Source organism: Spea bombifrons, chromosome 3 (assembly GCF_027358695.1).
Source record: "Spea bombifrons isolate aSpeBom1 chromosome 3, aSpeBom1.2.pri, whole genome shotgun sequence".
NCBI classification, from domain to species: domain Eukaryota; kingdom Metazoa; phylum Chordata; class Amphibia; order Anura; family Pelobatidae; genus Spea; species Spea bombifrons.
In genome coordinates, this window is record NC_071089.1 from 93,253,106 (window position 1) to 93,271,508 (window position 18,403).

Sequence of the window (18,403 nt, forward strand, 5' to 3'; positions counted from 1 at the left end):
AAAATTGAGCAAATCCTTAAATTAAAAGAATCAAGACAATAAGGTATAAATAAAATGCAAGTAAATGCATCCATCAAAGCAGTGTACAGCCATGGCTGGTGTTTGAAATTCTAATTTGGAAAACATTTGCATTAATTCATGTCACCTCTCTTCTGGCAAACTATCGGAGCTATCAGGTATGACCACTCCCTGTGACCATGGCTGCCTGCAAAGCCCCCTCATCTGCATTTCTTCAGTCTTAGCATGCTGACTGAGTACGAGTGCCGGGCAATGACTTAGGAAGACTCCAAGGGAGACCAGATGCAGGTAAGTTGTTGTATGACTGCTTCAAGATCCCAATCAGTGGTGTGAAAAGATGGCCATGGAGGAGGCATTGTGCTGTTGCTTCTCTTATAGATAATTATGCTTACAAAGTACATCATGGTGGTAACATTTACTCCTGCATGCAATCACTGACTTTACAAAGCCAAACCATGTTTTTAGAGAACCTGAGGGAGTGTCAGTAGTCCTTATGACTAGGGCCAACTGGAATATAAAACCAGTCCTGATTGTAGCACGGAGAGCCAAGAGTTAAGGTAGGAAGTGATCTCTGGTTCTATGTCCTATATGTAATCACACTAATCCTACAAACTTTGAGATGCCCTTTTGTGATGTGTTCAGAAAAGTTTTGCAATCTGGGAAACATATAAGGAAGGAAAATGTCTATTAAATTGTGCCTTGGTTGCATGTTTTATTTTCCCTTAAGACCTACAGTTATTAAATATGTTAATTTGGTCAGATAGTTTACCATGCTCCTGGGAAAACAGAATCTTGTTGTGATTTCTACCAAAGGCAATTAGTCAAGAAGGCAAGAAGATTGTGGCATGATGTAACATTGTATAAATCACTGAACAAAAACAGTGTGAAGAAAAAAAAACAACAAATGTCTCTTTGCTAGATTTTGCATCTTGGATGAAAGCAAGAGATAGCTGACAACCACAATAAGCAACTTGTTATATCTGTGGATCTGAAAAACTCCATGTAAAAGATGTGAAGATGCAGATTAAAGACGTTTTGATATATGCTGAATCTTAAATATATATATATTGATTCTACTTTTTTATTATCTTTATATCATATATCAGATATTTATCTGATGAACTATTTGAAATTACTTTCTTCATCAATGCTTAATGTTATCATTATCACCCCTCCATGATATCCTTAAATTACATTTTTAAAAAGCTATATTAAGACAGCCACAGAGATTAAAAATTCAAATTCTATATTTTATTGAAATATTAAATTACAGGCACTGTCAAAAATAGTTTTTAAAATGTCCATATATATACTGTATTTGCTGTCATGAAAAATGTATATTCATGCATATTTGCAGAAAAAAAATTAACAATATTAATTTTCACATTTACCTAACTATACAAAATGAATTTACATGCATGCATAAATAGAATTGTTTATTCATAGTGGCTTTTAGAACTGTATCTACCACAATCCTTTGTCAGTTATAGCTAAAGTCCTCTTAGATTGCTGACTGAGCATCGTGGGAGTTGTAATTGCACATCTGTCCATAGGCTAGTTACAAAACATGGAACAAAAATGGATATAGATATAATGGTCCATGAGAAGACTGAGAAGAGGACTCTAGTCGATTGTCTAGAGCAGGGGTGCATAACTTATGTCCTTAACAACCCTGTGTATCCTTGCCTTGAAATAAGTTGTTTCATTAATTTCTAAGCTAGGATATCCAACCCTTGATGACTAGTATTGATCACCCATTTTCTAGAGTCTATAAATCATTTTCATTTTCTGAGTTGACCCTATAAAAAGGTATCAATGCCGACTTTGATAGAATGCAGTGATAAAAGTAGTGCCATTACATTTAGAGCTCTTGGCCCCACAATTAGCAAATATGAGCAACTCAGGGGTAACCCAAGGTCTTCTGAAACTTAGCACTGAACAAAATGTTAAGATCAGTGTCTGCCAGATTTTGTAAAAGATCCAGCATGTTTGGTATGCAGTTTATATACCTGTTTGATAAAATGCAGAAAAGTTAAATTAAACTGTCAACTGTCAGCTGCTTCCAGCTACAATAGTCATTTACGACATTAACAATGCCTACATTGTATTTCTGATCCATTTGATGGTAATTAAAGGACAAAATGTGCTCTTCTTTTAAAAACAAGGAGATTTCTAAGTGACCCTAAACTTTTGAACAGTAGTGTAGTTCAACATATATGTAAAAATCACACAAAGGCAATGTAGCTGACAGTATACAAAACATTGCGGTTTAGACACACATACAGTGGGGGTTCCCATATTTACACTAGAGGCACGCAATCTAAGGCTAGTATGACACTCTTTTGAACCTGGTGCAATGGTTTTTGTAGGCTATAAGATGGTGAAAGGGTGACAGGGTAAAGGAGTTAAGAAGGCAGTGTGTGAGTATGTGTTTTTTAGAGAGAGTGTGTGTTAGCAAGAGTGTGTATTTGTAAGTGTGAGAGGGAATGCGTGTTAGCATGAGTGTTTCAGTGTGTGTTAGAGTGAGAGTATGTGTAAGTGCGTGTTAGAGTAAGTATGTATGCGTTGCATGTGTATATGTGTGTATGAGCGTGAGTGTGTACGTTTGTAAGTGTGAGCGTGTATGTAAGTATGTGTGCCAGTGGGGAGGGACAAGGTGCTAATGGGTCACTTGGCTTTACCTGTCCCCCCCAAGCCAGAAGGTGCCAGCCCACCCCTGCAAAGAAATATTTGGGTTTTGTAATTTCTGGCAGTCAATTTTGCTTGCACAATGGCAAAAGCTTTCTTATAGCATCCAACTGATTTAGCAGAATTAAAAATATCATGGGCACTGGCCACTTTGATGAGAGTAATAAAAAAGGCTACAGTATGGTCATACTTGACTTCTGATCCTGAGCTGAATTCAAATAGCTGTCTATAACTTAATTGGTGGTGGAAAATGCATTTCATGAGATTCAACTACATGTCTAAAACCAATTTTTCCATTGCAGAATCGAGACCAAAATCAGGAGAGACTATACAAAATCCTGTCAATCAACAGTTAATCCAAGCCTCCTCGTTAAAACGGAATCCTGAAGCTTCCGTCCATAAAAGAAAACTGCTTATACCTTGCAATCTTCAAGGTGAATTCTAAAAAAATATTTTGGTGCATAAGTTAGAGGGGATGTCAGGGATCAGCAAAACATAATGGCATAGAAACGTTAAGCTTCACTAAATCTAATAGTAGGGAATGTAAATATTACAAAAAGTTAACATAAAAAAAGTGCAAAAAAATTAGACATGACCATATGTATAGTAAAACACAATGTCTTTGGGCAGGTGCTCTTTTATCTCCCCACTTACCGTTATTGCCACTTGTGCGGCTTAGCTAGTCCTTTACTGTGCTGACACCTGATGGATACACACCTGCTCTGGGCTGCTGACTTAGGAGTGTAGCATGGCAGTGCGTGTATCGGCCTCTGGCTTCTTTGTGCTGTGGCTAATTTCCACTACCAGTACAAGCAAGAAAGACCAATCCATACATTTTAGAAGCAGTATACCATCAGTGGTTGTCCTATAGATATGTACTACTTGACAGACACATGAAGAAATGTAAAACTGGATACCTGAGGTGCTTCTGAGGTCTACTCCTTGTGTGCCAGCAAACACGTAACCAAATATTTAACTACGCATAAGCCTCCAGAGGGGTCTCCAGTTAAATGTGTCTGTCACCCACTAGAGTCTTAAAAGTTCAAATAATGAATTAAAGACAATAAAATTATATATGAGCTACATAAATTCACAAGGCTACAATCAGACATGTACATTATAAAAATGACGTAATTTATACACATGTGGTTATTGCAAAGCGGCTATCATTTTCTAAATAACTTTCCATCTCTTAAAAAAGAATTTTCACCCCAAACACTAAATCAAACATCTTATCATCCAAATTATAAAATGCTTTACGTTAACAAGATCTTTGGATTGCTTAACAGCAATGAATCTTTTTTGTGTTATTTATACAATGTCAATAATCGAACAATATTAAGCTAAAATTTAATCATCAAGCACTATGGTAGAGACTGTTGTGCTGTTAATTTCACTGGTGATTGAGGCAGACGTAGCTGGTGCGCTCTTATCATTAGTAACCTGTCGGCCACCAACAATTTCTTCAGTGTTTCTCTCTGGTTTCAGCAAAATGATATATCCTTTAGGGACAAAAATGCAGCCGAGTAAGCCAAAACTTGACGCTAATATAGCAAAGATCTCTACAGCTACTTTGAATTTCCCTCTTGTGCTTAAGTAGGCTGGGACAAAAGATATCCATACGATGAAGAAGACCAGCATGCCAAAAGTAATAAATTTAGCCTCATTGAAGTTATCAGGTAATTTTCGAGCTACAAAGGCGGTTAAAAAGCATAGTATGGCAAGAAAGACGTCAAACCCAAACATGGAGCATAGAAATTCAATTGAGCCTTCATTGCACTCAAGAATTATCTTTATGTTTTGGGATTCCATGTTTTTGTACACCCAAGGGGGCTTCATAATCAAATAGGCCGTACATATCCCAACTTGAATAGTCAATCCGATGACGGCAACAATTTTCTGATGCACAGGCTTCACTACTATCAGCTTGCTTTTATCAGCAACCTTGGATTTTGCAGCTCGTTTGGATAGCATCAATACAATAGTCTTTCCAAGTATACAGGACAGGCAAAGGGAAAATCCCAAGGCTAATGTAGTCTGACGCGCCATGCATGACCATTCTTCTGGCTGGCCAACAAACAGAATAGAAGTCATAAAAGTGCAAACTAAGGATACCTGGATAACAAAGCTCAACTCGCGATCATTTGCCTTGACTAATGCTGTTTCCCTGTACATCACATAAATAATTGCAAACACTATTACTAGGGATGCCCCGAATACAGCCAGGAATATCAGAGTGATTCCCAAAGCTTCATCAGTTGCAAGGAATTCCACTTCTTTTAAGACACACTCATTCTTGTGTGAATTTGACCAAAAGTCTGATGGGCACGCAATACATTCTCTTGCATCTGTAAAACATCAGAAAATTATGAGTGAAACAAAATTAGATTTTTTTTTATAGATTTTTATTTCTATGTTTGCAACTTTCCAGTCTTGTCTTCTGACATGTTCTTGTTGTAGGCAGGAACATAACAGTGTTGAGAAACATCTTGTTTGAATACTTTTTTGAGTCCTTGTAGTTACAATTTGTCTGCTAAAGCATAAGACCACTGGTGGTCAAGCATCAGAAGTCATATGTTCCTTTCACATCTTTTCCTCTAATCCCATACCTAGGAACTCCCTGGGTTTGGCCCATGACACCCTGTAATATTCTGCTTTCCTGGGTCTCCAGGCCACAATACTATTTCTCTGGGCAGAGGAACGGTGATAATGCCTGTCCACTGACCACTTTGGCTCTTGCTCCCACTTACTCAATACTATTTGTGGCTAGTTAACAGTTATGCTTTGCCCTTTGCCCTAAATGACATGGTCCTGAACTGGCAGATGGTCAAAGCTGCAAATTTAATGAGATCAAATGTCTTTCTTCTGCTCCTTTTGACTTAGGCATGGGGCAGTTGGCTAGGAGGCATATACTTTTTTTTTACTTACAGTTTTATGTATGTCACAGGGAACATACTAACTAAAATGCAGCCCTGGATTAACCAAAATCGCTAGATTGTTTTGTGTTCATCTAGGCATTGTAAGCAGCCTCTGTATGATTGTGTATGCTTGGCTACACCAATTAGGGTACATTGATTTTGTTATTAAGTCCATGTGTTCAGCTTTTTGGGGCCACAAAAATACTTGGTCAACCTTGCCTGTGGACTCAGCAGCCAGTTTCACACAAATTTGGCACCACGATGTAACATAAGATTATTAGCAATTACATACATTTAATATACTTTTAAGCACCATGCCAGTTACCAAGAAAAAAAAAAAATATATATATATATATATATATATATATATATATAAATATTTAGAACTAAAAATATGTATACCCTGCTACTTGCATGTTTCATAGAAGGTTATTTTGTTTTTTTTGTACCTTACAAGGTAGACCTTAAAAAGGGAAAAGTGGAAGGAACATAACTTCTACGTTACCTGTCTCATTGGTTATTTCTCCATCTGCACATGCAATACAGTCAAAGCAACAAACCGGCTCCCCTTGTCTTATGCCTTTCCTTGTTCCTGGAATGCAGCTCTCACTGCACACAGAGCGCGGAGGCTAAAGAGAGGACAACAATAGGTTTTGTTAGAATACCTCTTTTTATACTTTTTAGGGGTTTTTTTTTTGCAAACTCCTGGACATGCCAAGGAAGAGAATGCCTGCTGGTGCCATCATTTGTCATTTTAATTTTTTTATATGTTTGGTATACATCAAGGAGGTGTTATAAATACTCATTTGAAATACATATATAACCACTGCATAACTAAAACTTACACTTACAGAGAAAATATGTCCTCAACAAGCATCTATAAATAATACAATATTTAGTTACCATTCCATTTGGTGTATTCCAGAATATGGAACTGTTGTCTATCTTGATTTCAAAGTTTGCTCCTGCACCAGTGGATTTATAATGTCCAATTTTTGTGTAAGCCATTGACACATTTGTATTCCATTGCCAGTTTAAAATATCATAATAACCTTCTACGTCTCCTGATTCATCAAATTGTATGCTTTCATTGGTAAAGACTTGAAATTTTGTTTGTTTTAAGTAGTACATCAACTGTAAAAGAACACATACAGAGTTAAACATGCTGGTAAAGAATATAGCATTCCATACTCAATACATACCATCTTTGACCCACCCCAGGTCTACTTTAATAGTACAAATATGTTCAATTTTATAATAATTCCATAAGATGTTATTTCTTGCCACCTTATATAGATCAAAACAGAGCAAATATTTTAGAACCTATTTAGAAGGTGACATAAGACTCCCATACACTGGTGGGACGGCTGCCTTAGCTTCATGTTCAACCTTTGCTTTCTAGGCATTGTGGTTCCCAAAGTAACCACAGCTGTAAGTGGGTGAAATGTCAATTTTTCTTTCAATGGCAATAATTCCTAATACTTTGTGACTTTGTTCAAAAACTCAACACCTTCAGAAGTAGTGAAGAAATTGCACCACGCAACACACAATGGACTGCATGGAGTAAACGTCATGCCGGATTTGACGTCATTGGTTGTGGAAACTGATCCACGTTTTCTCAAAGGCATTTCCTTGGGTCTGCATTTTAGAATATGGGCAATTGTTTTCATCTACCTCTAAACAAAATCCACATTTGTAGTACATGGAAGATATGGCCCACAAAGCACTTTTTAAACATTATTTTACAACCTCCCAATTTTTACATTTTGAGTCATGGTAGCATAAATGATATCATAGATTTAGAGGCTGCATGCAGGATTCCTAGTAGCAGTTGTGCCCTTACAGAGTGATTTAACGTGGTATGGAAAATCTTCCAGAGATAAGGGGGTAAATTCATAGTATGTGAATAAATGAGGGATGTACTGTAGGATAAATGATATAGAGGGATACAAAAAAATAACATGAATGTTAAGGGAAGGAACTAGTTCTAAGGAATGGTCCTGGCACATGAGGGTATGTGTAAAATGAGATTTCATTGTAAGCGTGAAAAGTATTCACATTACTATAGAAATCAGTGGTATGTTCCTTCTAGTTGGACCATCCCATTCATTCTTATGGTGACCACGGTTTCAAACTTTGCACCAGAACCATTTTTTATACTTAACCCTGAATGTATATAATTTCTATAGGGAAACCTGTAGTTTGATAAGTTAAAAAGAAAAAAAACTTACTTGCCATGGTTCAAAGTCAAGTAAATTTGCACAATAATTTTCAGGAAAAGGCCCAAAGCCATCTTGGCATATATCTAAATCATGAAGAGCATGTGCGATGGTATAGACAGATTTGTATACGCTGTATGTAATTCGCAGCTCAGACACATCTGTGTATGTATTGTGTATGGATTCAAGATGCTCTCTCCCTGTGCAATGTTCAGGAGAGATGTTTCTTTTTCTTCCAGCAACATTGGCTTCAATGCTTATGTTGGTATAAAAAGCTGCTCTGGTTGTGGGCCAGGTACAATTAAATGCTTCTTCCCAAAATTCATAGACCAAATCATCGTTCCCATGTTCTGGGTGTATATCAAGGAGGAACTGTTCAAACCCTGGTATTTCAGCTCTCCGAATAGCAAATCCAATTGTTCCACCAAGAAACGAAAAATAACTTGGTTTCGCTATTAATGCTGAAGTTGTCCAAGCTTCACTAGATATGTAGGTTTTTCCAGTGATGTTAGTTTCTGCCAGGGCTTCCATTAGTGAACTCAGATCTATGTCTGATGAGAAGATAACTATGATATTTGCAGTGGATTTTCTTATTGTATCCACAATTTTATCAATTACTTCTTTGTTATATATTCTTGGGAGGGTTTCAGAAAAGGATATGCAAACACCATGCTTTTCTACCTCTTCTTTAAAAAGCTTAATGCCATATTTCCCATAATCATCATCCGCAGCTATTGTTCCGACCCACGTCCAACCAAAGTATGTGACAAGCTCAGCGATGCCTTTGGATTGGGCTATGTCGCTGGGTATTGTGCGAAGGAATGATGGGAACTGGAACTTGTCACTGAGAACGGAACAGGAAGAAGCGTATCCAACCTATTCAATAAAAATCCAACAATACCGTATTTATGACAGTAGAACAACAACAAAATAATACAGTTTCCTACTTTTTGTGTATTTGTTGAAGCAAATGAAATGTGTTTTTTTATACATGGAACCTAATACAAATAGCAAAATATTAGTGCATGGGGCTATCCCTGTTTAGTCCTATGCAGCTTAGATCCCTCTACTCTACTATACAAGTTCATAAAATATACATCTACTGCATTGGCTTCTGGGAAAGGCTTCATATATTTAAAACAGCAAATACTTATTCTATCAAGGAGCTGGACCTTCAGAACCTTTCAGTTAAATCAATTAATATAATGGAGAATTAAAAGCCTCTGGGTTATCGGTAATACATATTCTTTATTTACACTTTACTGCCACAATTACCTTTGTGGCAGTGAAATAACTCAGGAAGGGTTTATGATCAGCTACGACAGCTACATCCACACTTGTGGAACACTTATCGAGTGTTCTGGATGCTACAGTACACAGAATTTCGGTCCCTCTTGGCCACTGCCAGATACTTCTCTGGAGAGCTAAGCCCTATGGATCTTACCAACCAATATCATACTCCTTCACACTGAGGAATTGTTGTTCTGTAATATTGCCATGATTTATTATTTAGGGAGTATAACATATTTTAATGTTAGTATATGTGAATATACAGTATTTGAATAGGGAATGTAGCTAACAAACAAAAGATTAGATTATCTCTCAAGAATTTCACATTACCTGTGGAAAATAGTAAAGTCCCAAAATTCTGGCCGTTGCTATAGATAAGGCAGATCCTCCGGCTCCAATAACCGCTGCAAGGGGGGCCCCAGCACTGCACCGGAAATTAGGATGGGTTTCATTTTGTCCGGTGAGGAATGATAGGGTTGCTTCTACTGATTTTGAGATAGTGAAACATGAATCAAAAATCTGATAGCCCAAAGTTATGTTTGGCAGAATGTCTGTACGCCTATTTATTTCATTAATCGCAAACATCATGGCTTGGGCCCAACGCAGACTGCGGAAGTTGAACCTGTGAATTGCATAAAGATAGTTAAGTAGGTAGAAAGATAGTTATTAACTTGGTTATGCGTTATGTGAACACATTTCATATTATTATGCACATAATGTAGGGTCACAATACATAGTATTTCAAGAAAGCAGTTCAGATATTGTATTACCATACCTGGGAACTCTCCGGGTTTGACCCCGAAATTGCCGGGTGAGCACTGCTTCTCCGGTTCTCTGGGTCAAGACCTGAATCCTCCGGGCCGCGGGAGCCGGGTCTTGATATGCCCCGCTACCCGCCTATTTTTTCTTTAAATGGGGGTGTTTCCCGCTGCCGTCAGCTGCCCCCAGTGTCAGCTGGAACACCCCCGGCATCAGCGAGAACTCCCATCAACATCACGGGACCGTCCGCTGACATCAGTGTGCAGTAGCCGGAGCCCAAAAGTTCCCAGGTATGTGTATTACACATTATACTATCATAACATTATTTGCCTATAAACTGTTATTTTAGAGAAAATAAACAAAATAGAGCCACAGTCTACCCTTAAAGCACATGTAATGTATATGGCACATGTACAGTTGTGGCCACGAGTTTTGAGAATGACGAAAATATTGATTTTCACAAAGTCTTCTGCCTCAGTTTCGATGATGGCAATTTGCATATACTCCAGAATGTTAGGAAGAGTGATCAGATGAATTACAATCATTGCAAAGTCCCTCTTTGCCATGAAAATGAACGTTATCCCCAAAAAACAGTTCCACTACATTTCACTACATTGTTTCCCTGACTCCCAAAGTCCCCTCAGTTAATGTTATCCAGTGACATGAAACTCTTTAATGCGTTATTAATAAAAATGTATATTATTGCCTTATTTTGTAAAGGTTTTCACACGGCGCACTAAGGTCTGAGAAATAATCTAAATAAAGATAATGTGTGCTCTTTATCTCCCAGACTTAGTGTCCTGTTGTATTGTTCCACCCCCTTGCGGTGTCCCTTCCTAAAAAAGGAAAACTTGTCCCATAATACACAGTTATTCCCTTTGTTGTACCTAAAGACTAGTCTTGCCTGGTTATTTGGGTACCGGATTGCGATATCCCTTTACTTTGCTTGAGGATATTGCCTACGGATTGCAGGGAATTGTCAGATATTTTATTGTCCTAAAGTCGCTCTTGGTGGAGCGGGACAACCTGAGGTCCCTAGTCGGTCCGTCACACTAACCATTTATCGAATCATCAAGAACTTCACATCCTCCAAGAGCAACCTCTCCCAACTACACAAGAACAATTTGGTGACGAACAATGCCTTTTCCAGCATGATGGAGCACCATGCCATAAGGCAAAAATGATAACTAGGTGGCTCGGAGAACAAAACATCGAAATTTTGGGTCCATGGCCAGGAACTCCCCAGATCTTAATCCTATTGAGAACTTGTGGTCAATCCTCAAGAGGCGGATAGACAAACAAAAACCCACAAATTCTGACAAACTCCAGGCATTGATTATGCAAGAATGGGATGCCATCAGTCAGGATGTGGCCCAGATGTTAATTGACAGCATGCCAGGGGGATTGCAGAGGTATCAAAGAAAAAATATGTTGACTCTTTGCATAAACTTAATGCAATTGTCAATAAAAGCCTTTGACACTTATGAAATGCTTGTAATTATACTTCAGTATACCATAGTAACATCTGACAAAAATATCTAAGAACACTGAAGCAGCAAACTTTGTGAAGACCAATGGTGGTGAGCGCCTATCGCATTTTACTTGTGACTATAGAAGAACCCAATTACCCCCAGATAACATTCCTATTTCTTTGGGAGGAATTTTCACAAGCAAAGATCCCATTCCTGAAATTGTCTAATGAGCATACATTTATTCTTCCAGCAGGCCAGTGAGGATAACGTCATATGAGGAATAAATTCCAGACTGCAGTGTATTAAGTATCACAGTAGACATTAGGTATCTGTTCCATATGTTTTTAATACTAATTCAAGTGACATCTTCTCTACAGTTTTTAACCAACAGCAGTAACTCTTATGTCACCTGCTCTACTACAAGAAGGCTGAATGGTCAAATAAAGCAACTTTTAATTCAATATGACCAAAAGGGGTAAAATAAAAGTGCCTGTGGTCTAGGGTCATGATTGAGTGAAGGGCTTTGTGGTTGTCATTTCAGCAAATATCACCACCAAAACCAAGGACCTCCATAAAATCCAGAACAATACAATGAGAATATATGTTGCGTTCAGTCAAAATTTATTTAAAAAGTCTCATGGACAAAATGATTTTCTCATTGTGCATAAAATACAGTGTTGTATACGTTAATGCTGTTAGCTTTGGCATAACCTAGTTTTATCTAATTTTGTTCCGATTAACCTCCTTAATCTGTTGACCTGGAGGCTACTATTGTTGTCATACATGTGACATTTTGGTTGAATTTCCCTGCTCAAACACCACATTGTGCCTATTCTTTATGGCAATGTTAACAAGGTCTTTACCCAGGGCCGGCCCAAGGCAAAATGCCGCCTGGGGCGAATTTTAAAATGCCGCCCCCCCCCTTAGCTACCCTTTCTCTCCCTCCGTCCCTGCCGCCCCCCCCATTATCTACCCTTACCCCCCCCCCCTTGTACTTAGCTTTTAGCAGTCCTGCGGCGAGTCTCCCTGTTTGGTCCGAGACCGAACAGGGAGACTCGCCGCAGAGGAGAGAGGGGCGCTGAGCGGGTACTGACAGCATGGTAAGCGAAAACCACTCGGCGCCCCTTTCTCTCTCTTTCGCTTTAAAAAAAAAAAAAAAGGGCTTGGGGCGGCTTGGAGCGGTTGCCCCACTCGGCTCCATTGTCGGGCCGGCCCTGACCTCCATAAACTGGGTGTTCGACTGGGTGATTAAGAATGATCCACTGTATTGTTTATGAAAGGCAGTATGATAAGGAATCAGGGTGATTTTTTAGAATATTGGGCTAAGGTAACAGATCTAAAACACATACAAACCTCAGGAAACATTATATTATGTAAAACTCTAGTTGCCAAAATACACGTTTATCTGAGACAGCATAAAACTGTGCCACAAAAATAAACCTCTGAATTATTGTTGGGTAGATGTATTATTATTTTATTATTTTTATTATTAGTAGTAGTAGTAGTCATAATAATATTTATTAATTAAATATTATTATTTATTGTGCCACTAAACTTTAAAGATAACGTTGGCTTCTTTTAAAGAATAATCTTTACTGTATGAGTAGTAAATTAAGTTTGCTCTGTTGGTATCGGCTCTTGGCTCTTGGCATACTGTCATTATCAGTGTACATCCGCCTATCAGCTGTCAGAAGTACATGTACAAAAAATTATGTGTCAATAGATACGCCTTATTTTCTGAAAATGAAAAGTAGGGGAAAACAAACTTCCTCAGTGTCCTTTCCCTTATTGTTCATGTGGCCAATGCAGAAATCAAACTCTCCATTATGACATCAACCGACAATCATAGCATTGCAGACTTGGAATTCAATATATAAACTACATTTTATAGCCATTGTTAAAACATGTAAACAATGGCCTCAATTCAATGGGTCTAGTCATAGTCAGAAAATGCAGAACGGTCGTTCTCTACACAGTATGCATACCTGGGAACTCTTTGGTTTGACCCTGAGATTGCAGGGGGAGCGCTGCTCATCCGGGTCAAGACCCGAATCCTCCGGGTCGCCCTGCTCCACGCCCATTTTTCCTTTAAATGGGGGTGTTTCCCACTGCCGTCAGCTGGAATTCCCCCGATGTCAGCGGGACCACCCACCGTCGTCAGTGTGCCGTCCTCACTGCGTCCCGCAAGGGAAGGCTCCAGGTAGCCGGAGCCGAGAAGTTCCCAGGTATGACAGTATGCACGGAGCACCCACTTATTCACTTCATCTGTCAGTGGTCATAATGCTATGGCTACTTGGTGTATTCTTGCCGATTTGACTTGATTATTTTAACTTGCTCTTTATGCCGCTCATTTGCCTTGAAACTGTGTTTTAAGTAATGTCCTAGTAAACTCTATTGACTTTTGCTACAATAACTTTAGTAGAACTGGCAGAAAATAAAATTCTGCTTTATATATCTCAAACAAAATGTTCTCCATCTACAGAAAAATGGTCTTAATCCAAAACACCTTTTTTTCTGTCTTCTTAAAATAAAATCTTTTCAATAATAGAAAAATATAAATTCACTGCATAAAAAAAACAAACATTTTCAGCAGCACATACTTCCGTATTACTTAAGATTAAGGAAAAAGGTATTTAAGATCTTAAGAACCAACTCAGTTTATTATTAAAGTGCCCATCACAGGAGAACTTGTTGGAAAATTTGTGTAGAAACTGACAAGCTAAGATTTCAGAGTTGGAAACCTCATTCTGGAGGATTAGGCTATCTTCATTTCGGAGAAAGGAATCAAGTGACTAGTCGCTTATCTGTTTGGTCCTTAGCACCAGATAATGGGTTGATGGGAAAAGGTTTTGAGAACGACAGTTCAGCAGGTCAAATGTGGAGGGTTTTCTATAACCATGGGTGGGGGAAGTGCCTCCTTCAAGCGTTATAATTAAGGGTATCACATTTTAATTATAAAGCTGCAGCTAGAACTCTTAATTCTCTTCTGAATAGCACAGCTGCCAATGTCCTTGTTTTTACACAGGCTGTCAATTACACTTTTATTCTTACCTTGTAACCTTTGTATGTTTAACCCATGCATAGCCAAAATCAAGCAGTGCATATCCATGCAGAAAAAAAAAATGATAAGCAATGTTAAAATTTACAAATACAAATTAGAAATCCCTACGATCAACCTAATTTCATCATCCAATGTTTTTGTATTTTGTCTTCTTCTTTATTATGCTGTTGTACATAGGTATAGATGTCTACAATGTAAATGAACGTCCCTAGGAAATGCCAAAAATAGCTGACTATAGTTCATCATCCGCATAGGTTCCTGGGAGCACAATGGCCCACTGATATTTATTTTCACATGCTTCAAAATAACTTAGTGTGAACTTGTAAGCCCCGGTATACCAAGATTGTTAGGTTAATACTGGCAAGGTTGTAACTATGGTTACCTTGCCAGTCCCCATGGAATTTTGTGGATTTAGGATGCAAGTAAATGTTGCCTGGGTTCAAATCCATGTCCTAATTCCCCTGCAATAATTATATCACTGATACATCTATAATAACAGCAAAAGTTACACAGTTTGCTCTCTTGTTAATTTAAATAAACATAAGAATTATCACTGTGATTGGGTGGGCTGTGCGTGTATTTGTAGGCCCCTAACCCTTTTTGCTTATGACAAAATTTCAATTTCTTTCACTATACTTGAAGAAGACCGTTTATGGAAGCTTCAAACAAAAATAATTTACTGTCAAATTCAAGTAAAAATGTAATAAATGCAATAATAATAAATTATTAAGTTATTTTTGAGATTAGGTCAAAATGATAGAGAATCTTAAATGTTCTGAGACAGGATTGTCTAGCGGTGGTCCATGGGCCCACTATGGTGCAGGTACATCTTTGACAGGAAGTGAATAGCCTACAGCCCTTCCTGCTCCAACAAGCATGCCCCGGCACAAAATTCATACTCTGACATGATTAAATGAACACGTTGTATGAATTCTACATAATGTCCTGCAACATGCACAATCCATAAATGTCCACTTTGAAGTGGCCACCATGGCACCAATACTATCACCAGCAGTGAATCATGATATATCCTGCAGCAGAGGGACTCTCGTGCTACATAAGGTTCTAAAAAAAGATGCAGTTTTTCAACATCTATCGTGTCAGCAAATACATTCTGAATTATCAACTTTTCTGGAAAACAATAACCACTATTATTATAACTATCATATCACTAGGCTGTTAAAACCAGCCAGATGGTAACTCTAGCCTGGTTGTAAGTATTATATACACAAGGTAAGCAGAAATATTGAACATATTACAGTTAATATTTGTCATGATATTATATGGGGCATCATCTCTATTCTTCTTTACCAAACCATATCATACATTATCTATAAATGTCAACTGTAAAAAACATATTCATGCCATTAGTGCTATTGAGCATGAAATTGAATTTGTGTCTAGAATTTTAGTTGCCAGCAGCTGCCAAAGGAATTACTGAGATAATCTGTATCATATATATTGTCCTCCTAATTAGTTTCATGTCTTATAAAACTGCTCACATTTGCTACAATTAGAAATCTTAAGTCTATTCTAATGCATATGTCCAAATGAAATCAGGTTAATTAATGATCATGTTATGTAACAATATTTTTCTACTTAAAAAAATAAAACTTAGCACAATGTATTGTTTAAACACTGTCTCCTGCAATAAACCAGATCTGTGTACAAGTGGAAGGCATTAATTTCATTTCATTGAAGTGCGGGAGATGGGATCTTCTAATGCTTACATTTAATCTATTTGATTTTTACTCACTTGAGTGTTTGGCTCCCAATACCCATGTTAATCAAAATCAAAGATAACACTTGCAACCAGACTGCAAAATTTCAATTGCATATTTCTCATACTATTTGACGAACAATTCTACATGTTTTTAATTACAGGTAATGCTTGCCATATTGGCAGCTACAGCAGTTACATTTTATAAAGACCACTAAAGTGTATATGTAAATGTTATAGTCAAAACAAACATGCTTTATGAGCCTTACATTAAATGACCACATCATCACTATCAGTACCATTGTATTCGTTCTAGATGCTGGTATAATAATCGAATATAGTAATATAGTAATAATAATAATTCTTGAATGCTATTCTGGATACTGAGAGAGAAAATATCTAGGGATATGCATTCAATATTTCCTGTTCTGGATTTCATTAGCAGGCTTTAAAAATCAAAGCAAAGGTAAACTGGTAGAAGACAACATGGAAATCTTTACTAAATTACATAATCTAGAATATCCAGATCCCATATACTTTGGGCAAATTTATCCAGAAGTTGTATTATTGCCTCATACACTTACCCTTCACACTTCGGTGATTTAGGTTCTTCCAGTCCCGAATCATTTACAAGTATAGTCCTGAAGTGAAATGGAAACATGCCGCCAATAATCAGTTCATGATTTTTTGATTCCAGAAATCCGTGAAGATCAAATTTCCCTATTAATCTACATTCTTGGCTTTCAACATAAATCTGATCTTGAAGATATATAAATATTACAAGGATAACACAAAACATTTTGCTGTCCATCATGATGAGGATCTATCAACTAATTTGATAATGTCTAGAATATTTGGCTTATATGACACTTGCAGCGTTTTGCTGTTCAAGGAGTGTTGAAACCCAAGGGAGATAACCCAGTGTTCTTTACATAGAACATGGTGGAATAGCCAGTCGGTAAATCAATGCTGATGTGTTCTGCTTCTATGTGAATCTAGTGTTGTGCTTGTGATTATATGGAGCAAAATTGATGGAATTCACTGGGGACTCACCTGGTGTCTTTATTGGAGGCTTCCAACCACCAGGCGACATTTGTCATGAATGGATGCCTTCATTTCCCTTTTAAGGTGGGATGATAAAATAAACACATACGTGGTTTTGCCAAGGAAAGTCTGTACATACTGAGCATATATATATATATATATATATATATATATATATATATATATATATATATATATATATACACATTTTGGATGCCAATAGGATTTTTAATATTGCATTCATTCATGGATTATGTATACTCTGTTAGTGTTTGATATTAAAAACAAAAATGCATAGAGTCTTCAGCTGAATTTGATGTGTTAAATCCAGCGAGCATAAAAAATATGTAGAATAATACAAGCTTTTAGGACTGCAGAGGCCTCTCTCTCTGATATATAAAAAACTGCTTGATATTGATGTTTATATATGTGTCAAACAATGGGTTGGCTTTTTTATGGGGAATTGTATTTTTGCAGATTTTTGCCTTAGGTCTGGTGGTCCATCCTTTTTCATGACGCATATTAGGGTCAGCAGTTTTCTTATGTGTATGTGTGTATGTGTACATGTAGCACCTTAAACAGCTGATCCAGCTTTTTAGTTTAAAGATTATTGCTTCATATCCTAAACTATTTATGCACTGTCCAAACAATTGCTTAATGACAATCTATAAAGTACTGTATTTAAAATGTATTATGATCCCACATTTTGTTTCTTATTATTGTTACTGACAATGTCTTTTTTTTAATTTTAATGGCATTTATACTTTTCACACTAGCAAAATACGTCACATGTGCTGATAGTGTTAATATCTTTCAGGCATTAAGATGTACTTGTTACTGCATGTCAATTTCCCTTCCAGCGACAGAAACACCTGCCCCTGACAGGTAACATCTTGTTTGTCAAGGGACCAAGATAATAACAGTTAGATTATATGTTTCTGTGATTGGTCCAGCACACTGTGAACAAGATGTAGTAACTCTTGCGTGGCATGAACATAATTTTCATACAAATGATCTGTCCCCATTCATAGAGCATCCAATTCTATATATACCTCTCTGGTGGTATCTTTACAGGAAGAACAATTCCCAAACAATCAAGAATGTGCAATGTGACTCAGCTGTGGAAGTGTCAGCATTATACTGATAGTCTTCATCCAGAAAATCATCTGTTACATATAATTAAATAGTACTCCTGCCAGCTTGCAAGTATACTC

General features: G+C 37.4%; 1 protein-coding gene and 1 long non-coding RNA gene across 2 annotated transcripts in view; one reads left to right on the top strand and one right to left on the bottom strand.

Annotated features, from left to right (window-relative positions):
- LOC128482769 (uncharacterized) overlaps window positions 1-18,403 on the top strand; it is a 49,510-nt gene that overhangs the window by 23,541 nt on the left and 7,566 nt on the right. The gene's annotated exons all lie outside the window — the stretch shown is intronic.
- Window positions 3,840-16,956, bottom strand: LOC128482766 (vomeronasal type-2 receptor 1-like). The gene is made up of 6 exons (XM_053458657.1): window positions 16,730-16,956; window positions 9,464-9,755; window positions 7,856-8,719; window positions 6,528-6,758; window positions 6,130-6,253; window positions 3,840-5,054 (listed from the first exon to the last, which is right to left on the bottom strand). Exons 1-6 carry the CDS (start codon window positions 16,954-16,956, stop codon window positions 4,057-4,059), a joined length of 2,736 nt encoding a protein of 911 aa, XP_053314632.1. The 3' UTR covers window positions 3,840-4,056.

What these genes read in the sequence shown, in the direction of transcription:
- LOC128482766 (XM_053458657.1), bottom strand. Translation starts at nt 16,956, where the DNA reads ATGGACAGCAAAATGTTTTGTGTTATCCTTGTAATATTTATATATCTT. An exon ending in AAATCACCGAAGTGTGAAGG is followed by an intron (nt 9,756 to 16,729) that starts GTAAGTGTATGA and finishes TGCAATTCACAG; the next exon opens with GTTCAACTTCCGCAGTCTGC. An exon ending in AGAAATAACCAATGAGACAG is followed by an intron (nt 5,055 to 6,129) that starts GTAACGTAGAAG and finishes GATGTTTTACAG; the next exon opens with ATGCAAGAGAATGTATTGCG.